At 49.8% G+C, this 23,379-nt stretch overlaps 1 protein-coding gene across 3 annotated transcripts in view; it reads right to left on the bottom strand.

Moving 5' to 3' along the window:
* The window catches only part of OLFML2B (olfactomedin like 2B), a 37,026-nt gene extending 27,256 nt beyond the window's left edge, over positions 1-9,770 (bottom strand). For all 3 annotated transcript variants that reach the window (XM_034667248.1, XM_034667249.1, XM_034667250.1), the window contains exons 1-3: positions 9,440-9,770; positions 6,560-6,823; positions 4,615-4,722 (exon numbers count right to left, since the gene is read on the bottom strand). In XM_034667248.1, the coding sequence (XP_034523139.1) occupies positions 4,615-4,722; positions 6,560-6,823; positions 9,440-9,616 (549 nt within the window). In that variant the 5' untranslated portion in view covers positions 9,617-9,770. The remainder of the gene's footprint in view (positions 1-4,614; positions 4,723-6,559; positions 6,824-9,439) is intronic.
* Between the last annotated feature and the right edge of the window lie 13,609 nt (positions 9,771-23,379).

Here is a 23,379-nt window from a genome sequence, read left to right as displayed (position 1 = left end):
GTCTGACAATTCCAAGTGTTGGTGAGGATGTGTGTGGCACTTCTATATCCTGCTGGAGGGAACTTAAATTTGTACTAGCACTTGGGAAAACAGCTCTGCAACCTCCCCTACGAGTGAAGGTAAGCACGACTCGTGTCCCGGTAGCTCCATTCCCACTTACATACCACAGAGAAATGCCCGCAGGTGTGGGCCAGGGAACACACACAGGGATGTGCATGTACAGGGAAAGCTCCTGGGGCTACTGTGAATCACAAAACTGAAAACACACCCCCTATCCATCCTCAGTAAAACAGATGGATAAGTTGTGCTGTATTCACACAATAGAATACTGCACAGTGATAAAAATAAATGAACCACAGGATACAAAACAACATAGGTAACTATTCAAAACAAAACTGAAGAAGGGTACCTGGGTGGCTCAGTGGGATAAGCATCTGCTTTCAGCTCAGGTCATAATCTCAGGGTTGTGGGATCAAGCCCCACGTTGGGCTCCCTGCTCAACAGAGAGTCGGCTTTTCCTCTGCCCCTTCTCCTGCTTGTGCTCTCTCTTTCTCGCTCTCTCACTCTCTCTCTCTTAAATAACTAAATCTTTAAAAATAAATAAAGTAAGAAAAACAAAATTGAGGGGCACCCGGCTGGCTGAGTCAGGGGAGCATGCAACTCTTGACCTCAGTGTTGTCAGTTTGAGCCCCACAGTGGGTGGAGAGATCACTTAAAAAAAAAAAATCTTAAAAAAAAAAAAACAAGCCAAAACATAAAACCAAGTGAAAGAAGCCCAAATACACACACACAGGTACACACACACAATTCTGTAGGACTCTATATACTTAGAGTTCAAAAACAGACTAAACTGTTATATGTAGGGACGCATCCTTAGGTAATGAGAATTTAAAAAAAAAAAAAACTAGCAAAGATGATGATTCCTTTGGGAGGGGTGAGGTGAGGGCATGCTGGGGGGCTAAGCTTTCCTGAGCTGCGTGTGTGGGTATCTGTTTTGTAATAATTAAGCCGTACATTTGTTGCTTACGTACTTTTCTACGCATGTGTTACTTTCCCTAAATTAAAACAAAAGTTTAACCAAACTCACCCCAGCAGAGCTCTCAGAGATGATTTTTACCAAAAGGTGAGACTCTAACAGTTTAGATTCTATTTCTCTCCTTCCTTCCTCTTTCATCTGCAAATGGAGTTTCCATTTCTACATACATACTGGGGGTGGGTGTTCACACGTGTGCCCTCTTCTACTGCCAAGCACTGATCCTACTCTGGGCAAAATGCCCCTCCAATCTGACCCCTTTGTCTGGTCTGACCTCCAAAGCACTCCCCTTGGGATTCTGGAATATTCAAAGACCAAGAGCAGAATTTCACTTCCATTCCTTCTGCAGAGCCCAACAGGAGGACTGTTTTTTCCATTTACCCAACTTTGTGCCTTTTCAGTGACTGCAGACTGCAGACCGAGTCAGCCAGCCCGAGCCAGGAGACAGAGGCTGAATGTCACACCGGGAGCCGTGCTCTGCTCAACGGGCCCGGGGCCCGGACCCACCTGTGACATCAGCCACACCACAGCACCCTGTGGCCTTGGACAGCCTGCTTTGGGGAGCCTCTCACTCCACTTGAATCCTACTTAACAGGACTTACGGGATACAGACACAGCTCTGCCTAGAAATTCCCTTGGGCGAGCTATTGTTTGAAGCTCTGATTAGGAAAAACTGATGTTTCCAGGGCAGACAGTAGTGACTCAAAGCAACTTACAGGGTTGATTAGAAAGAGCCTTGGCCCAGGAACCAGAAGGCCTGAGCTCCTGCCTACACTTCCCTAGAACCTACCACAGGTCTCACGTCCTGTCCAGCTCACGGGAACAAAAGTGCTCAATGTATATGGGGCGGTTTAAAACTGTAACTGCTATGTAAGTACAGGGGATTGTTATTATTAATATAAAGGGCCAGTTTTTGCTACTCAACATACCATGGTTTTGAAAAAGAGATCACTCTCATCGATATAACCGAGATTGGTTTTGGCAAAAACCCAGCTACCGTGTGCCTACACAGAGGACCCCATCCTGCCGGGGCAGTGGCACCACAGCAAATCCACCCGCTAAATGCACGCCTATCCTCTGCCAGCAGGAAGGGCTCGCTGATTGACAAGGCTGGAAACAGACTACCGCCCTTGAGCAGGGCTCTCAGGGGCTGAGGCCCTGACCTTGGCCTCATGAGCACTGTGCTGCAGCCCCAGAGCTATCTTTCCAGGTCTGTGTTCTTGAGACGGAATGAAAACCAAGTGGCCGCCAAGGTCCGGCTATCAGCTTTGTTCCTATAAAAATGCAAACCCTTTTTTAAAGGGGGCATCTCACATGTGGATGTCTTTGGGGGCCAAGGGAAAAAGAAGAACTTTCCAATTTCAAAGGTCGACTTGGATCCTGGTTTAATCCTTTTTGAACCTATCTGAAAGAATCATTAGTAGTTTTAAATGGGAGAATAAATCCCAAGCCTGGATGAAGTCCGTTGGTAGTAGGATGGTGTTGACCATTCCCAATCTCCTCACTCCAGCCATCAATGTTGGGGAAGAGAGAGTGGAGATTAAGCCTAATTCTCTTGTGAAGCCCCCTCAGGAAGAGTGGGCTGATGTGGTCCTGTTGGCCACCTCGAACTGTCTAGAAAGCTCAGGTTCCAGGACTCTGACCCTAGTCACCAGACCAGGTAACTGAAACGACTGTGGACCCACCAACCCCCCCAGAGCTGATGGCCATGTTCAGAAAACACTCATCACAGCGCTGGGGGAGTCGGGCCTAAGGATGGGTGGACAAGGAAGTGGTGTTCACTTTCTGAGAACATTTTCTGGAGCGTAAGGAGGGTGCTGATACCAATCTCTGCAACGGCAATGTCTCATCATCTGGGTACCAGCTCCCCCGGCAAAGCAACAGGGAGACACCGCGCCCACTCACTCCTTGGTCCTAAACCGAGTACCTTGTTTTATTTAAGCGTTTCAAAGCGTTTGCGAAGTCATTAGCTCATTTCTTATCCCCTCGGCAATCATACAAAGCAGACAGGGCACATTTCCCACTTTACAGATGGGGAAACTGAGGTACAGCTGCTCAGCAGCAAACAGAGAGGGGGTCACTCTGTCCTGACTCCTAGTCCAGTGAGTGCTCTTTCCACCAGGCTAAAGAGCCTTTCCTTTCTCCCATCCTACAGCCACTAATCATCCATGAGGGAAGCCCGGCTCCTCCATGAGACCCAAATATTTTCATGAGGGGTACTGGTATAGGTAATCATCGTGCTAGTAACCCACCATTTGCAGTAACAGCCTAAAAATTAAATAACCCTAATTTTTGGAATCACTCTTTCAAGTACCAGTTCAAGAACTGGGTGCCAGTCGACGACACGTACCCGTAAGCTCCCTATCAGTAAGGCTGATGGTCATCGTTCCCTTCCTGGTGACCAAAAGACTGATCTCTGTTTTAAAGGTTGACAGCAACAAAACAGCGTCAACGTTATTATCATGTGTAACGACTTCTATCTCGCACCACCACCCCACACACCGGCCCCTGAAAATCACAGTACCAGCCGTGCATCTCCCAGGAGCCCCGTCAGAACTGCGTGATGTCTGTCTGGGAAAATTACACTACCGGTCCATCCTTCCAGGGGGTGAGGAGCCTGAATGCTTTCCAGTGGGGAATGTTATTTATTAGTAATAATTTTTACGTCTTCTTTCTCTAAAGTGGATTTGAAGTGGATCACCACATACAGAGACAGACAGCAGAACGGTTAAAATCACGAAACAGGGGCGCTTGGGTGGCACAGCGGTTAAGCGTCTGCCTTCGGCTCAGGGCGTGATCCCGGCATTATGGGATCGAGCCCCACATCAGGCTCCTCTGCTATGAGCCTGCTTCTTCCTCTCCCACTCCCCCTGCTTGTGTTCCCTCTCTCGCTGGCTGTCTCTATCTCTGTCGAATAAATAAAAAATAAAATCTTTCAAAAAAAAAAAAAAAGAAAAAGAAAATGTAAAAAAAAAAAATCACAAAACAAAACAAAACCAGGAAGAAATTAACAACCCTATTCCCAGAAGGGAGATGCCACCACCTTCAAACCGGAAGTAAGATGCTTATTATACTTTGATATTTCGTTTAGCCCTGAGTTCCCTGGAAGTCAAGGTAAAAACAGAAACACGTTGGTTATATGGTTCTTGTCTGTGAAAAAAGAAGGTATTTACATTTATATTTCACTGATTCTCTGTCACCAAAAATTTGGCATGATTTCAGATGAGTGTTTTATGTGTATTTTGTCTTTCCAAAGAACAAGACCGGTTAAGTCTAGTCAGGATATGTGCTTTCTGAAAAAATATTGTGGGAAGTTTGCTACACTTTTGGACCTGATCAAGAGAAAGACACGGAGGGGTGCCTGGGTGACTCAGTTGGTTAAGCATCCAACTCTTGACTTCGGGTCATGATCTCAGGGTCCTGGGATCAAGCCCTGTGTCTAGCTCTGCACTCAGCGTGGAGTTGGCTTAAGAATTCTCTCTCCCTCTCCATCTGCTCCTCCCCCACTCACATTCTCTTTCTGAAATAAATAAAACTGAAAAAAAAAAAAAAAGGATACAGGAACCCAGAATCTTCCTTACCTCCTCCAGTTTATCCATCCGCCCCACCAGTTTGGTAGTGACGGAATGCAGCTTCAGGAGATCCAGGCCATAGAAAGCTCCTTCCAGCATGTCTATGATGGTGGAAAGCTAGGAAGTAGGAGCAGGGGGTTAGTCAAGGGCTGGATTGAGACAGACCCAGGATGAGACGTTTCCTGTCGGACCCCCGTGCCAGAGGCTCAACAGGGAGGTGGCGCTTGGAAACTGGTGCTTGTGTAGGCGGTGGGCACATAAGCCAGCACAATGGTGGGAGGTAGTCTGCCGACTAGAATACTCGCATGAGAAATGGAAGAATCCTGTAAGAACAAGTAAAGCTGTTCTTCACCAAAATCTTCACCAAACTGTTCAGATGCCTTTTATTCTGTCAGTTGAAAGTAGTGCCTCTTCTTTGTTTCCCAAGATATCTAGCACCGCACCTGGCCCACAGCAGGTGATCTATAAATATTCCACAGCGTGGCTCAGGACCTTCTATGCCTGAGGACGTGCTTCTGAAACACTCACCTTCATTCTCTGCTGAAGGCCTAGAACATACCAACGGTTTTCCTTAGCACTAAAAGCTAAACTGACCCTGGGGTAAAAGAGGCCCAGTGACCCATCTCTGAGATGGCAAAAGCTACCGGCCTTTGTGCCCGTAGCCTGGGAGGATGGTGGCTGAGGCTCTGGTGGCATCCAGGTCACACCGAGTGCAGGCAAAGCGGATGATCAGAGATGCCTGAATTGAGCCTCCCTGCCGAAGACCAGTCCCCAGAAGAGTCTGCTGGACACACTAATCCCCGGCCTTGCGATTGGGTGAAGAATTCCATGTATGAGACACTCGTGTTTAGACCTCCTTACTCCCCACCAGAGGAAGGCAGCTCGATTGTGGGTGAGAGCCACAGCATGGCTTCTGGTTAGTATGCACTGCGAAGATTTTCTGACTCCTGATAGAAGATTGTTCCAGAAGCCTCCCAGAGGCCTGACAAGCCCCTAAAGGGGCGGTCCAGAAAGTAGTTCCGTGGTAGGACTGCAGCTCTGTGAGGCAGGCTGAATCCCGGGACAGGATGTTAAAGCATTGTACTGCGGAACCCCATTCTGCTTGAAGGGAATCAACGACCACCAGTTACGGTGCGTGTGGCAGGTGCCAGACCCCGCAGCGGCCCTTTGTGTGGTCATCCATGAGCGAGACCAGTGGCTGCTGACCCCGACTGTCAGGCATTGTGCCGAGTGCTCCCTAGCCGCCATCTCAGCCACCCCACAAGGTAGATGCTATTACCCCCACTTCCTATGCAAGGAGACTGAGTGCAGGCAAGTTAGGTGCCTCGAGTAGGATCACACAACAAGCAGTGGCAGAGCCATGGTCTGAACCCGAATCAGTCTGACTGCAAGACCAGGCCCAGGCCACAAGCCCACACTGCCGAGACCCGACGAAGCCCTCGGCCAACCCGTGCAGTGGCCTCAGGCAGGCCTGAGCTTCCCCACCCTGTGGACCAGGATCACAGTTCCATACTGACCTACAGCAGGCCCCAGGCCTCTGCTGTCCTGGGTCACCCCAGCCCTTGCGCTGAAAACTGCCAGGCTCGCTCCTGTGTCTCGTGCCTCTGTAGGGTGTGTGCTGGGCCAACAGTAAACCATGGCGATAATTCTCGAGGAGAAGAACACTAAGTTCTTCTGGCCCCTGGGTCTGACAGCTGCTCACAGACCCAGCCTCCCTGGCTCCAGAGGGAGAGGCAGGCACACTTTGCTCTCAGCATCCCCCTCAGACATCGGGATTGCAAATGACCGGTTTGCCAAATGATCAGCCTCGGACACGTGCTCAGCCCGCTAGGTGCCGGGGCCTGACCTATACAGGCTAAGCCAGGTCCCCTTAAAATCCCTGCAAAACTCTGCCGGACCCCTGGGTCCCTAAGGCACCCTCCCACTCGTGGCATTGCCCCACCCGAGGTCCTACCTTCAAGTCCCGGCTGTCCGCCGCCCGCAGCTTCTGGAGCCTGAAGTCTCCCTCACAAGGATTGAGGGCTGACGGGGGCGCCACACACGCACACTTGCAGGACGAGCCTGAGGTGATGGTTTCCACGGTGTAGAAATCCTCCTTCCTGGAGGTCCCCTCATTGACCCTCTGGCAGGCATCTCGGCCCAGGGGTCTCACCACACACTTGCACTGACAGTCCGAGCCCTCAGACACAGCCTTGACCTTGTCATAGTCTCCCAGCAACTAGACACAGAGACAGAGAAAGAAGGGGTTGGGTGTGCAAACACAAGTATGGGCCTGGCTCCTAGGAAGGCTCTCCCTTCACCGTGCCAAACGTCCTGCTCTAGCCAGAGACCTCAGACAACTCCGAACAGTGGGGAGAAGAGGTCATCGGAACACAATTTGCTGACTCTGAAATTTCCTTGAAGGCGCTTAGGAGTTCGGCTCTCTTCATTTGTCTTGGAACGCAGTGCATTTCTCAGGGGGCTTTAGGCTTTCATCATTTCAAGGGAAAAACATATGAGCCCTTGCCTTCACTAGAACCCAGGTTGAGATTTAAAAAGGAAAGGACAGGGGCTGAAAGGAGGATGGCAAAGCTGAGATTCCAGTGTGAAGGCTGCTTGCTTCTAGCCTCATCCCCTCACGGACCACTCACGGACCACTCACGGCGTGCCTACTTGGGGCAGTGCTAAGGGCTCAGAGAAGGAAGCAGACGGGGCAGAGAGCCCACTTGCAGGAGCTCACGGTGCAGCAGGCACGCAGATCACAGCCACGCCAAGCAGTGAGTGCCAAGTACCCCGATGTGATGTAGTGCAGCGGGGCTCAAACTGGCCAGAGTGGCTCCAGCCAAGCGCCAGAGAAGACTTCTTGGAGGAGGTGGTACTTGAACTGACCTTCGAAGAATGGTTTCTTTTTTCTCTTTTTTCAAAGATTTTATTTATTTGTCAGAGACAAAGAGAGACAGAGCACAAGCAGGGGGAGCAGCAGGCAGAGGGAGAAGCAGGCTCCCCACTGAGCAAGAAGCCCATTGTGGGACTTGATCCCAAGACTCTGGGATCTTGACCTGAGCCAAAGGCAGATGCTTAACGAACTGAGCCACCCAGCCGTCCGCAAAGGATGGTTTCGATTTGGAAAAAGGAAACTGGGAGAAAGGAGACAGGCCCGGAACTCAGTAAGGTTTACTCAGCCTAAGGATTCCTTTGGCTCCTAGAACAGCTTCTGAACCCAAACCCTAGGCCAAAGCCAGGAGAGCGAGCTGGCAGCCCTTGCGCTCCTACAATGCTAAACATTTCCTTCTGAGCGCTTGCCCCTGCCAGCCTCGCCCCCGCAGGAAAGCACAGGCTTTCTGGAGCCACCGTCCTGGGCACTTGCTGGGGGAAAGGCTCCTCCCCAGCTCCTCTGCCACAGACCCTGCAGCCCCAGCGCCATGGAGCTCTCCCCTTCTAGGCATGGAGAAGGGTTGCCTTCCTTTGACTAATTACCCTGGCAGGCAGGCACAGCCCTTGTTGGAGTGGGAATGTTCCTGGGATGCCGTCGGGGGGAGGAAGGCTTGTAATGTTTTTCTTGCAAAGGTTGGGTTTCTTCTAACACTAATATTTGTTTTAGAGCTGTTGTCAAATACAGAATGGATCAGTGGATGCTGGAGTTACAGCGCAGGGTGGCTGAAGCGGCTGGTCTTTACGGGCTGACAGACAGTAAATCGTGGTTGTCTGCTTGCTGAAACTCTGCCTAGATTCCTGCAAAGCCCGCTCTGGGACCCTGGGTGGATTCCTTCCTTTCCGAGACTCGGGTTTCGGGAACACTTTCGTGCATGGTCCTCCAGAACCCCATTGTGAAGGATTTTTATGTCCTTTCAATTTAGGAGAGAGCACGAGGTTATCGGGCTATGGGGCATCTATCAGTGTAACTTCCAAAGGAAAAGGGTGAGGAGACTAGTGTTTGATACACGTCACAGTCGTTCTTCCTCCGGGAAGGAGACAAGACCCAGTCCAAAGACTTAGCGAGATGCAGAGAGCAGGACAGGCCCCCCTCCCTCAGCCAGCCCTCATCCTTAGGATGATGGCAACACCCACCACACATCATCAGGCGGGCTGTGGAGCGCATGCACGGAACTCTCCAGAGAGTGGTCCCTTGCAGGCACCTGGGGGGTCAGAAAGACCTAGCTCTACCCACCCGGATCACTCCTACTGTTCCAAGTCTTACTGTTCCACGGGTCCTTTGCTAACAGAACGGGAATGAGAGTGTCTGAGGTTGAGTCAAGCAGAGTACTTTGTAAAGGGACACTTTACAAATCCCTTCACTAAAAGCTGTCACTCACCCCCCCACCGACCATCCGCCAGAGGTGAGCGGATCTGCATTTCCACCCTGCCTCCCGAATACGCGGGGTCTTGTCCCTTCCGTCTGTGCGGGGCCACCTGGCAGGCATCACACCTGCTGCTGTTCTGTCTTCACCCCGCTCCTCCCTGGTATGCGATTCACGCTGGGCCGTCAAGTGCCACCCCGGGGAGAGCCATCTGCCTCCTGTCCCACACGCCCGCCTGTTGTCACGTTCCAGTTCCCACGAACAGCCACACAGGCCAGAGATGGCCACGCTTTCACAACCCTGGAACTAGAGGTTTGATGATTTTTTTTTTAACCCCTTTTCAGGGAGCCCTGTGGAGTCTTGCCTTCCTCCTCTCCTTTCTCCTGATTCGGTAACCTTGAAAGACCCCATGACGCCGGGAGGGGGACCCCGTCCCTTCGCTGAAGAAACGCCTCCGGGACGGCACCGGGGCGCAGCGGCCGCCGAGGCTCCAGCGAGGGCCACGTTCGGCTCCCGCCCGCGCCCAGGGCCGGGGGTGGCCAGGGTCCGCCGCCTACCTGCGACAGCACGTTCTCCTGGTTGTCCGCCTCGTTCTGCAGCGTCTCGTCCTCCGTGGGCGCCACCGTCGGCGCGTCCGGGGGCTCGCTCGTCCCGGCGGGGGGCACGCTGGGCCCCCACTGGACCCCGGCCACAACCAGAGCGCCGCAGACGACCAGCAGCAGAGGCTTGGCCATGAGGGACGCGGGCAGAGGGGCTGCGCCCGTGGGAGAGCGGCGGGCTGGGGCTGCGGGCTGGCACTGAGGCGCGAGGGCGGCGCGGCCCGGGAGTGGCCGCTCAGAGCGCTTGCTGACGCTGGGCGCGGCTGAGCGCGGCGGGAGGGTGCGCCCCCGAGCCGTGGCCGGACTCGGCTCGCGGCGAGAGCTCTGGCAGCTTTGAACTTAGCGCCACTGCTAGCTTGCCGGCCGGCCGCTGCCGCACAACCTGGCAATACCTCCACCCAGAGGATGGCTGGTGAACTCCCTGCCCGAGTGTGTCCTGATTTGTGTAGATAGTAAGTACGAGGACCGTGGCTGTGAATCTCTGACGCTCTGCGTGTCCCCGTGGGCGAAGCTACTGCCCGAGAATCCAGTGATTGTCCCAGGGACCAGCTCTTACTATCTTCCTGCTTTGGGACGGGTCTCAGTCTCTGTCGCTAGATGACCCCCGAGAGGGCATCCACTTTCAACGGTGTGCGATTATGTTACAGTGTCCCTTAATTAGTGTCCCTTTTATGAACCTACTGTGAAGATTAATAATGTGTGAATCTAAGGAAAGACGCTGTGCCTTCAGGGACAACTGTCATCCTGAAAATATTGAGCACAGCCAGACCCCTTCAAAGATGGGAAAGGTGTTATGAATCTGGGGAGATAGAACACCTTGCCTCTTACACTAAGGAATGAGCGTTGAGATAATCAGTGATAAACTAAGCAGACTTCAGCTCATGTAAATGATGATTGTTGACAGACCTATAATGATAGTCTTTATTCATAGGCTTTAGTAGTTTTTTTAAAAATCCCAGTTCGTGGACAGAAATCCAAGGTTCTGGGTGTCTGGGTTTGTGGAAACGTCTCTCACACAAACACACGTACACACGCAAAGTACTCTATAGGACCTATAAGGTCGTTTCTGAAACTAGATGGGAGTAAACATCTATAAGATACAGTCTTCAATGAAAATAAGTGTCCAATGTTGGCTAAGTGTGAGACAGCAATCTAGGTCGCTAGGTATTTAACAGAAAGATAAGCATGTCGGTGTTTTCCAGGAATGGGGTGGGAGTGAGGAGCTAAGCAGAGATAGGGGGCTCAAATTTTAAATTTTAAGTCAGGGTGAGAGCATTTCCCAAGGGCGTTAGAGGAGGTAGAGATCCCTTCTAGCGGGAAGTTCAGGACTTCATGGAAGACTGACAGTGGAGGCGTCTGGGATGACGGGAAGGTTTCCACAAAGCAAGGGGGTATGTCAACAAGAGGTAGGCAATAAAGAGAGGCCACTGTGGGCAGAGACAGCAGCCTGAGAGTGGATGTTCAGATCTCAGACCGGTGGGCACTTCTCAGGGAAGACTTTCCCTGACTCCAGCACCAGGGCCATTCCTCTGCGGTATGCTCCCGTGGTATCTTGTACCTTTTCCTCACAGAATTATGAGAATTTCGTCTTTCTTCTTCTGTGTGGGTGTCTTCAGCAGTGTCTGTCTTCTTCTCTGGAATGTAACATCCGTGAAGGCAGGGCTTTTGTCTGGTTCTGTTCACCTTTACATTTCTAGAGGTTAGCCAGTGCCTGGAACCAAGGAGACCATCCTGGAACCAAGGAGACCGTCCGTCAAACTGGTTGGATGAATGGAAACTACAGGAGGTCCCATTGNTGGTATGCTCCCGTGGTATCTTGTACCTTTTCCTCACAGAATTATGAGAATTTCGTCTTTCTTCTTCTGTGTGGGTGTCTTCAGCAGTGTCTGTCTTCTTCTCTGGAATGTAACATCCGTGAAGGCAGGGCTTTTGTCTGGTTCTGTTCACCTTTACATTTCTAGAGGTTAGCCAGTGCCTGGAACCAAGGAGACCATCCTGGAACCAAGGAGACCGTCCGTCAAACTGGTTGGATGAATGGAAACTACAGGAGGTCCCATTGGATATATCCCAGTTACTTTCATAAAGACCGTCTTTGTATCCACTAGGGTGCGTTTGACTGCAAGGAACCGAAACTCAACAATGGCTTAATCAAATATGAATTTATTTTTCTCTCACTCTAAGAAGACTGGAAGTTGGCCATTTTAAATTTAGTTCAGCAACTCAGTGAAGTCATCAAGGACCCAAGCTCTTTCCACTTTCCCATCTATTATTCTTACAGTACTGGCTTTTTTTACTTCATCATAAGTGGTTGAAGCCAGTCCTAGCTTACCACTTTGCCATTCTCTTCTACCAGACATTCCAAGTTCCCAATTCCTCCTGCAGCTAGGGGCAGCCACGTGATTCCGTTCTGGCCAATAGAATAAAATAAATCTGCAGAGTCTAGAAAAGGTATTTTGCCTCCTGATAAAGGAAACAAATAAGAGAGAGGAGCTCTCTGATGCCCCCATTTTCTGTGTTTGATTGTGGTCATTGTGCCTGGAGCAGTGGCAGCCCTCTCATGATCATGAGGCCTTTCTCCTATTGAACTGAAATAGAACTCCAGGGTGCCTGGGGGGCTCAGTCAGTTAAGCGTCTGCCTTCAGCTCAGGTCATGATCCCAGGGTCCTGGGATCAAGCCCTGTGTTGGGCTCCCTGCTCAGCCAGGAACCTGTTTCTCCCTCTCCCTCTGCTCCTCCCCTGCTTGTGCTCTCTCTCACTCTGTCTTTCAAATAAATGAATGAAATATTGAAAGAAATGAAGAAATAGATCTTTAAAAGCTTTGTTTTAAAGTTCAGTCCTATGGTCCTATACAGAACATGTCTAAGAACTTTCCAGCAAGAGATTTTTGTCTCTTAAAGATAGAAACCAAGTACCTTCTTTTTTTTTTTTTTTAAGATTTTATTTATTTATTTGACAGAGAGAGACAGCTAGCGAGAGAGGGAACACGAGCAGTGGGAGTGGGAGAGGAAGAAGCAGGCTTCCAGCAGAGGAGCCTGATGCGGGGCTCGATCCGAGGACTCTGGGATCACACCCAGAAACCAAGTACCTTCTAAATCTCTTCTTTCTCGAGCTAACTACACCCATGTCACCTTCTATCTCCATTTTATTCACCTGTTTCTCAGACCACATGTTCTCTCAGACCTACCATTCTACCATTATTCCAGTTATTTTTTTCTCTAGAGAGGCCCCAGTTTTGAGTAGATGTTAGGGCATATTGAAACCATTTTTTCTCTTTTTCCAAACACTGTTATTTTATTAATGTAGCCCAAGATTGACTTTGCTTTTTTGGCAGTTACATTGCACCAATGATTCACATTAATTTATTTTTTTAATGTAGTTTTTTCCTTTTTTTTTTAACATGAATTTTATGCTGGTTTCCTCCAACTTGTGCTTTCCAGCCATGTTCTTCTTCTTCTTTTTTTTTAATCCAAGTACAGGCCTTTACATTTTTTCCCACTGATTATTATGATGCTTTTGGCCCATCTTTTCATCCTGTTGAAATCTTGCTGCTTTTGCCCTTGTCCAAGTTTTCCAAATTAAATAAGCATGGTTTCTGTCTTAATTCAAATCATTAATTTTAATAAGTCATATTCATTCGAATAGGGCCAGATTCTAGAGTGCTAGGCCCAGAATAGGAAAAGTGTTTCCTTATTGCTATTAACCCTTTGGGTGTGTGATTTTTCAAGTACGCAGGGGTGTTGGTGCCTAGCCCCCATGTCTACGGCATGTCTACAAGCATTTCTCCAGAGACTTTTATCACTTACCTTTCAGAAGTCAAGATACACTACCTGTGGCATTCCTTCCACCTGCCGGTCTGATCACCTGATTTGAAGATCCTGAGGAGAGCTTGGTTTGGCTTTAGAACATCCAAGCTGATGTACGACAAATTCCTTGCATCCTTTGCTCAGCACCTAGATTCTACTTGACCTGATCCTTAGCATATTAGTGCAAAATAGGTATTGCTCGCCCCACTTAACAGATGAAATCACTGAGGCATTGAGACAATGAGATGTATGATGGCTACTCTTTACAGAATGTTTACCATTCACCAGGCATGATTTGATGTTCCAAATACCCCTGAGGCAGGTAGTGTCATCCCCTTCTCAAAGATGGACATGCTTCCTGTACAAATGTTCAGAGAACAGGGTCTCAGAAAGCCCCGAACGTGCCGCCGGAGACCCGGGGCCTTTACCAGCCAGCAGGGTGTCGGGTGCTGGGGATCCCTCAGCTGCTGCCTCCACCAAGCCTCCCCAGCCACGTTTGCTTCTGGCAAGAGCATCTGTTTTCCAGTTTATCTGGGAGGCTCTTGGCTTTGCTCTGAAATGTCTGCCTGTAGAAAACCAAGGCTTCATTTGCCAGGTGGGGCTGGGGTGGCTATAAATGACCTGCCACCTTAGTGGGTAATTTAGCAAATGCACCTGCCCCACGGCAGTGGCATCAAAGAGCAGGGCAAATTCCCACGAGCAACATCATTCTGCCATCCCCCTTCCCTGGCCCGCTGCAGTGTGGGAGCCCTGCCAGGGAACTGCCATAAAATGCTGGAAAGGGATGATGCAAAGCTCGCCTGAAAATGAGGTCTTTTTTCCCCTGTTCACCCTGCTTTGCTGCTTTCTCGGCTCCTTATTTTGTCTTTGATCTTCGATGGTTTCTCTCTTTAATTCCGTTTAACTCATTATGGAACATGTGTTATGAGTCAGGTGCTCTGAGGCCTGCGGGACACAGGAGGATGAAGACAAGACCTCTGCCTCTGGGAGCTCATATTCTAAAGATTATAAATGTGTAATCCTGAGGATTCACACAAAAGAGCTTTTTCCCCCTCAAGATATTTTAGTAAAGAAAAATGTTTTTCTTCACTGCAGGAAAGATGGGAGCGTGTCTTGTAGGCAGTGCGGAGCCACGGGAGGGTTCGGCCGGGAGGGTGCCATCATCAGCTGTGGAGCCAAGATGAATGGCTCAGGTGCGAAGAGTGGAGGGCAGAGAGGATTGCAGTCGTCACGGGTCTCCGTCTGAAGACCACCGGTCTCCCAGGGTGGCGGTGCCTGAGCCTGCATCCTGTGCTGGATGGGTCCCTGCTCTGACTCAGAGGGGAACACCCCTGCCTTCTGTGACTTGTGGTGACCCAGGGAGGGATAGGTGGGCAGGGGCCCTTTGCCTCCCCATGGGATTTCCCAGCGCTGCTCCATGACGCAGCTCCAGGAGATACCATCCCCGTCAGAGTCCCTGGGGATGGCCCCCCGACCCCGAGAATCACGCAGGCACACCCCCCAACCAGGACAAGTCAGGTACTCTGCAGACAGCCCCTGGCTTCCTACCCACCGTGATCTCCCCTGCCTTCTCTCACTCCCCCGTCCTTGCCCTCTCTCCTCCCCCTCCCTCTCCTCCTGGTTCCCTCTCCTCCTGGTTCTAAGTCCTCCAGGCTCAGGAACACAGTAGTTCTGACATAGATTATGTGTTGTGGTGCAGGGTGCCTTCTCTGAGCGTTCACACACCTCCCCTGCCTTCTCACGGATGCCTGATGTCGTTGTAATAATTCTGCTTTGGGGAGCCTGGGTGGCTTAGCTGGTTAACCGTCCGACTCTTGATTCAGCTCAGGTGTTGATGTCAGGGTTGTGAGTTCAAGCGTCTCCACACTGGGTACGGAGCCTTATTATTATTATGCTTCAGTGGGGAGACTTTACAGGCAAATACTCCCCATAGAGGTAACTCATTGCCTTAAATCTTTAACAGGAAATAAATAACTGGTAACAGATTTTGCTAGGGAAGTAACAGAAGGAAGACACTGGGAAGTTAAAAAGACTTATAAGGGGCAACCCCAGAGCGGGAGACATGGAGAAAGGGAAGGCCTGGTCCATGCTTTACCACCTGTTAGACTAGAAATGAGGTCTAACACAAGATGAAATCAGAGAGGAAGACAAGCCATAAGAGACTCTTAATCATAAGAAACAAACTGAGGGTTGCTGGAGGGGAGGGGAGGGGGGTCGGGGTAACTGGGGGATGGGCATTAAGGAGAGCATGGGATATAACGAGCACTGGGTGTGATAGAAGACTGAGGAATCACTGAACTCTACCTCTGAAACTAGTAGTACGCTATATGTTAATTACTTGAATTTAAATAAATTTTAAAAAAGAAATGAGGTCTAAGGACTCACATTTGTTCCTCATCATTAGGAATGAATAGGAGCTGGTTCAACAGAGACCAGAGAGAGGAGCGTGCTGGCTTGGGGAATGCAAGCCGAGCTGGAGCAAGGGGGCTACGGGAAAGGAAGAGAAGGAGAGTATGAGAGGTGAGACTAAAGGCCAGATCACACCAGGCTTGCACACTACGCTGGGAGTCTGGATTTGAAGTCGAAGGCTGTGGGGAGACAGACACCAGAACTGCCTTAAGCAAGGGGGTGGAATAATTACTCTTGAGTTCCAGTAGGTGGCCGCAGCCACAGTGTTGAGAATGGCCTGGAGGGTCAGACCGAAGGAGGGAGGCGCACTGGGAGGCTGATGTAGAAATCTAGCATGAGATGGGAAGGCTCTGATCCGGGGAGTGGGGGGGGAGGTATGAGGACAATGGGGCTTGGAGGGTCTCTGGATATGGGGGTGACAGAAGGGTGGGGAAATTAGTAAGAAGGGGTGGAGAAGGAGACTGATTATATCTAGGGGTATCTCACAGAACCCAAGGCTTTGGTGTCACTAGGTCCATACAATCAACAGATGGTGTGCAGGCCACAGGTACTTGAAGAGAGTAGGCTTTGTCCTTCTCGGGGCCAATTCCAAATGCCCAGGGAAGGGAATCCCATCCAACATGGATCAGGTGCCCAATTCTGAACTAATCACAGAAGGTGAGTGTGGAGGTGAGCAGGTCACTTTGTAGAAACAAAGTGGGAAGAGGAGCAGGTCCCAGGGAAGACCAGACAAGTCAAAGGGTATCCATTGCACTCTTGCCCATGGCTGGCTGGCTCTGTCTCCCCTGGACCTCCGAAGATGCACTTAACATAAATTAATCACCTTATAGAAAAGCAAAAATATTTCCTTATAAGAGACATTCCAAATTATCCTGCATGAAAGAGAGAGAGAGAATCCAAATTAGTATCTAGGAATATCATAGGCAACTCTTCTGTGTGTCCACATCCCCGGGAGATCTCTTTTCCATCTTGGCATGAAACTAGTCCAGATGGGACTTCTCACCTCCTGGGCAACAGGTTAAATGGCAGCCTGTAGCTCTGAGCTCTTCGTAGATACTTCACGTGGTACGATAGCCACTGAAAATGTTCAATCCATACATGTTCTCTAAAGGACACTCTCCTTCCCTTCACTGGGGTGCAAGAACAGCATTTAATTCTAGCCTCATCAGGCAGCCTGGGGCCATGGGGAGCCTGGGCTTTGGGGTCAGACAGATGGGCTATGAAATCTGGCCTTTTCATACTTACTAGTGACCTAGGGCAAGTCACATCCCCTCTGTGAGCCTTGGTCTCTTCATTCTTTTTTTTTTTTTTTTTTAAGATTTATCCACTTATTTGAGAGAGCACGAGGAGGGGCAGAGGGAGAAGCAGACTCCCCGCTGAGCAGGGAGCCCGACGTGGGGTTCTATCCCAGGACTCTGGGATCATGACCTGGGCCCAAGGCAGATATTTAGCCCACTGAGCCCCCTGGGCACCCCTTGGTCTCTTCATTCTAACATGGGAATCATATACATACCATCCCTGCTTACTATGTGCTCAGCAATGTTCCTTTCCTTACCCTTATAAGAATGAACTCACCCCCAATTCCAACGCTAAAAATAATGAGGAATATAAAGATCACAGGTGGCTTAAGAAGGCCTTCGATTTAGCATCGGGAGGAAACCCAGACACGGATCCAAAGGTGAAGGTTTACTTGGGAGCGGGAAAGGTGATCCTAGCCTGAGCTTTGTAGGGGCTTCAGAAGCACAGACCTGGGTTAATGTTAATTCTGCCACCTATCCGGTGGGTGCTTCTGGGCAAGTTTTTCTCTTCTAAACCTTACTTTTCTTGTATCACTAGGTTGTTGTGGAGATTAGAGATACATAAAAAGGTCTGACCCATTGCTTGTCATGCCTATCCCATCAAATATTTGTTGAATGTCAAATGACGGATAACATGGTCATCATGTATTGAATGTTGGGATATTATTATTCCCATGTGACTTTAGTAGAAACTCTGTGCCTCAATTTTCTTATCTGAGAAAGAAAACTATCATTTTTGAATCTCTGTTCCTTCCACGCAGTGATAGTGATTTAGGTAAGAGAGTTTTCCCTTTTGGGGGGTTTGCTTTGTTCCAGGGACTAATGTATGAACAGGTAACTTTCTAAAGCTTGAGGAATTCCTGAGGTGTCCTCAGAAGTGGGGCTCTGGAGGCAGCTGCCAACCCCCTTGCTATTGTTGGCAGGGCAGCCCAGGGATGTCTGCAGGCTGCAGCTGCCCTCGGAGGGGCCTGGGGGTGAGTGTGCACGTGGGTCAGGGAGGGTGTCTCACGGAGGACAGACAGCAGAGCCTGGAGCTAAGCAGTGAGCAGAGCGAGGCTGCCACAGGCATCCCTGGCCTGATGCGGAGTCCCGCAGGAAAACCTGAGGGACCCCTCACTCCAGGCAGGAGGAAACCCACCTCTGTGCTCTGAGAACCAACCCTCCCATCCAAGGAGAGGGACACCTAAAATAGCAGCAACACAGTTGGGACAGAGCAGCATTGCTGCAGAGTTCCAACTCCAGTGACTTTCTCCCGCTTCCTCTAGATAATTACTTTCTTCCATTTGAAAACCCAATTCAGGGGCGCCTGGGTGGCTCAGTCAGTTAAGGGTCTGACTCTTGATTTTAGCGCAGGTCATGGTCTCAGGGTCATGGGATCAAGCCCCTCGCTGGGCTCCACACTGAGTGTGGGACCTGCTTGAAATTTTCTTTCTCCCCCTCCCTCTGCCCCTCCTCGCATTCACCCCCCACCCCACCTCTTAAAAAAAAGAAAAGAAAGAAAACCCAATTCAAGCTTGTTCCAGTTAACCTCGGAGTTCCCCCACCCCCCTCCTCCATCCATCATTCCTGACTGTCCTTCATCCCACTGATAGCACCCTGCTTTCCTCCCATTCTTGCAAGGAGAAAGCCACTCAGCTGTTAGCTCAGTGTTACGTGTGTCTCCTGAACAACTGTGCACTGTTCACCATTTTTCATTCCTTCACAGGAGATTTTCAGTGTGTGAGCTTCACTTCCTTTTGACTTAGAATCTTGTGTCCAGTGACGTGCTGCTTTTGCGTAGCTCCAGGGGGACCATACAGTGTCAGTGTGTGTCCCCTGGGGTTCAGAACGGTTTGAGCACTGACTCAAGGTGCAAAAATCTCATGTCGTCCTCACAACCATCCTGCACTGTCGGTGGTGTCACTCCAGGTTGCAGGTGAGGAATCAGAGACAGGGAGATTACCTGACCTGCCCAAGGACAGTGCACGATGAGTAAGTAGCAGGTTCGCCTCGACCTCAGGTCTGTCTGACTCCAAGCTCACACTTTTCATCACAACCCACACACATCCTCCAACATTTAACCTTTAAAACTCAACTTCAGCTTCTCACCCACGTCAACCTCTCCTTCTGGAATTCCGTACGTAAGGCTCTCCAACCACGTGCAGGCCAGGTGGCACATCTCTGGAAAAGCAATTGGCTGCAGCAGGGAGAAGTCCCATTGGGAGGCGTGGCACCCAGTCCCAACGCTGCCACTCCCGCTGTGGGTGTGAATGTGGGAAGGCATTGGCCTCTCCAGGGAGTCCTGGGCCTCCCTTTTGCCTATCCGCCAAGAGAAGTGGTTGGAGTGAGTGATTTCCAGGGTGGTCTATTGCAGCCCAAACATTCTGGATTCCTCGGTCCAAGTAGCTTGATTTATTGACCCTTCTGTAGTGTGTTCTGAAACACAGCTGGCTTGAATGTTGCCACCCAGAGAAAATAGTTGTTTTGTGTGTCTCTGTAAGACTGTGCGTCACTCTAGAAAGGGTTCAATATTTAGGAGGTGAGCGGGGTAGACATTTGGTGTGTTTCACGGCACATTCCTCAACACCTGTGCACCCAGGGTTTCCTCAATATAACATGGTGGTTGCCTAGCCATTACATGCACCTTGAAGGTAGGTGGGAGAGGAGGGATGAGCCTCAGGACCCCCCAGGGCTTGCTGGCAGGAGAGGCTGGCGGGTCTGGGCAGCAGTGGGTCACTCCCTGTGAGCGTGCATCCTGGCCCTGGCAGCAGGTCCCGGCTCTGTACCTCCCACCAGCTCACTCTGGGATGGGACACGCCAAGCAGGGAGGTCAGGGTTAACAGCCGCATCACTTCATGGGTGACCTAAATGTCCTGTCACTAATTCTCAAGGCATTGCTGGGAAGCAGGTGTGGTTCTCTCTATTACAGAGATGAGAAAACAGAAACTCAGACAGTGGAAGTGATTAGAGCAAGGTCACAGAGTCTAGATGGGAACTCAGGGCTTATTTACTCAAAGCCTGTACTCTGAAGCACCAAAGTGCATGCAGGCTTTCTTAGGAAAAGTCTAAAGCAGGAATCTAAATAAAAAAGTGAATTAATTTAAGATCTACTTAAAGGGTTAAGTCAGTCTAGGTGATGTGGCAAAACCGTGAAGGTAGGAACCTTCATGAATGTCTGAGTTTTGGGGACACTGAATCAGATAATATGCTCCCGTGTTCACTGGTTCCATGAGGGCAGAGCAGGACCATGGCCGTTCTGGAACATCTGGCACTGTGTCTCCAACTGTTGGGCATCTGGAGCCCTTTGAATGGGCAAAAGAAACAAATTGTGTATGCAGAGGCCTTACTTGATCTAGATATTCTGATATGTACTCCCCCAGCCCCCACCCCCATGTCCTAATGCATCCAAGACTTGGCTGTCAGGTGTCTGTCAACATATCCTTTGAGAGAAGGGCCTAAGTCATAGGTTGCAAGGTGGTTGGCCAAGATGTATTTCGTTTTGCCAGCACAACGATTGTTTGTTAATTTCTGAATTTGAATGTCTTTAGGGAGGGCACACAATCTAGTTTGCACGGACTTCACTTCTCCACCTGATATCATCCTTGGTAACTCCAAGGCATATAAGCCTGTGACCCCTGCTAGAAGGCCTTACCTTCCCCAAGATCAAAATCCTCAGTGGTGGGATTTCAGAGCGTAGAGCTCCCAGGAGTCACCAGCAGCGCGGATGTCTGTAACACAGCGTGAGTCTCTAATGCTTGCTGGGTTCTGTACCATCCCTGCAGGAGACAAAGTCAGGACAGGAGCTCAGGCCAGGAGGTGACTATAAAAGGTCATAGCTTTTTATGGTCCTTTGATAGCTCAGTGGCTGCTTTGTGATGTTCAGCCTGGGAGTAGAGTGACACCTGCTGTCTGGTGTCCCTCTTCAAACCCAGCAATTCCCAGTCTCCATCCCCAAACCAGCTGCTCCTCCTCCCCCTGCTCCCCTGGGACCAGGCTGCAAACATCACAGTCATGGGTCATCGACAGTGCTTTCTTCTTTCTCTGCTCCCACAACCCATCTGTTGCCGAGGTCTATCAGTTTGGCTTGCGTCGGTTTTATGTGTCTTGCCCCTTCTTGTCACTGCCTCTTTGGGGCTCATAAATTCATATCTGTTTTCCTAGATTGGAGACCCTCTGATGGCGTGGAGGATGTCATACTTGTTTTCTTTCCCTCAACAGGGCCTAGTACATTCTGTGTATTATGGTTGCTCATTAAATGCTTGTCAATTTGTTTGTTGACTCTTTCCCTCAAAATGAGGTTATTTTTTCCCTTTATTTTCCCTTCTTTATTATTTTTTCCTCTCTTTCAATTTGTCTGTATCCCAGAATGTTTCCTTTTGCATTTTCTATTTTTTCCTCTCTGCTTAAACTCTCAGGTGACTAAGGGTGGCTGTGAGCCTTGCCTTGCGGGTCTAGGCTCTCTTGAGGCTAAGAGACTGCGCTGTTCTAGAATACATGAAGATCCTGTAACAAATGGAGATAGTAGTGCCCCTGAACACTCTCTGGGTTATGTCACTGGACTTCTTCTAGACATAGGGTAACCCTGACTGGAGTGAGTCCAAAGTGGAGGAAAGAAAAATCTTTAATTACTGCAGAGAAAGGGTATTTAATTTAATAATGTTACACAGGGGCCCATAGCAGCCATATTCCTCCTCAGTTCATTTTTTCTAGGATTCTCTTTCTTTAGATGTTGTCCCCACAGTGCCACAGCCAGAAGCCTAGGCTTACAGAATTCAGCAGTGACTGAAGGAATATACACAGACATGAACTCCCCGGGTGGAAGACTGAAGATGTCCCTCCCCCTTTACATCTTAATCCCTGGAACCTGTAAGTGTTACCTTATTTGGAAAAAGAGCCTTTGAGCTGTTTTCAAGGATCCTGAAATGAGGAGATTATCCTGGATTATCCAAATGGGCCCCAAACACCATCTCAAATGTCCTCATAGGAGAGAGGCAGAGGAAGACTTGATACACACAGAGGAGAAAGAGAGGGGAAGAAGGAGCAGAGAGAGATTTAAAGTTGCTGGCTTCTAAAATTGGAACAAGGCAAGGAATGCCAGCATCCACTGAAAGTTGAAAGAGACAGAGAACAGGTTCTCCCCGAGAGCCTCTGGAGGGAGTGTGGCCTTCTCGACACCTAGATGTGGGTCCAGTGAAACTGATTTCAGACATCTGGTCTCTAGAACTGGGAAAGACTAAATTCCTGTTGTATTAAAGCCACCAAGTTTGGGGTGACTTGTCACAGCAGCCACGGGAAAGGACTACACCACACCAGTAAGAAGCAGGCCGTTCTGGGATGACAGGTAACGGGGGGGGGGGGCATTCTGCAGAGCATGTTGAAAGAAAGAAAAATACCATTACCGTTTTGGTTGTTCACGACCCTGACATTCAAAGTAGAAATGAGCACTTCTAGACAGAGGCTAAAAGATATTTGTGCCTCTGGCGGGAAAGGCACTGATCAAGAGGTGTCCAGCCCAGACTCACATAGAGCAAGAACAGCATGGGACACTCAGAAGAGGCTCAGCCAAGCTAGGCAGTGCTGCTAAAAAAGGGAAATTGGGCAGTGGGCGCGGGGCGGCGCCCAGGTGACTCAGTCGGTTAAGCTTTCAACTCTTGATTTCAGCTCAGGTCATGAGCTCAGGGCTCTGAGATCAAGCCCTCTGTTAGGCCCTGTGCTGAGCTCATGCCCCTGAAGATTCTCTCTCTCCCTCCCTCTCTGCCCCTCCCCTGCTCTTGTTCTCTCTCTCTCTCTTAAAAATAAATAAAAATAAATAAGGGAAATTGAGATTGTTCCAGAACAGACACGAGCCTCTTAGGCATGCTTGGCTCACGATTTTTCCACTTCACTTACAAGGAAAACGTTGAAGTTAATATAAAAAAAAGTCGTGTTAAGCAATTATTGTTTTATGCCTAACTAATTGTTAACGAACTGTCCTTCACTTCTATTTGCTGAGGTGAGTTCAGTTACTTGGAATTAGTCCTCCTGCCGATTTTGTAATCTCCTGAGGTAAAGCCCTCCTCCCCATATTGTTATGGCTAATGCTGGTCCGGGTGGTAACCTGAGGATAGTACTGAGGTCTGTTACTGAGGTGGTTGTGCTCTGGTTGGACAGCCCAGATGAACGGTGCCTCTTCCAGAAGGCTGGCTTCACAAGACTCACTCCAGGGTGGGCGGACAAGCCAGTCACTAAAGCAAGTGTGGCGGCCGATGGTTTCCATCAAAGCAGAACTAAGGGAAGCTCCTTTTCTGTAAAAAGGAAAACATGAAATCTGAAATGTGGGATCTCTCTGTAAGAAAGGAACCTGTCCTACTTAAGTGGGAACAGGCAGATGACTCCCTCTCCTGGCAGCAATGGGGTCACGGACAGCAGA

The sequence above is a fragment of the Ailuropoda melanoleuca genome, chromosome 8 (assembly GCF_002007445.2).
Source record: "Ailuropoda melanoleuca isolate Jingjing chromosome 8, ASM200744v2, whole genome shotgun sequence".
NCBI lineage: Eukaryota > Metazoa > Chordata > Mammalia > Carnivora > Ursidae > Ailuropoda > Ailuropoda melanoleuca.
This window is presented reverse-complemented; position numbering and strand designations above follow the sequence as displayed.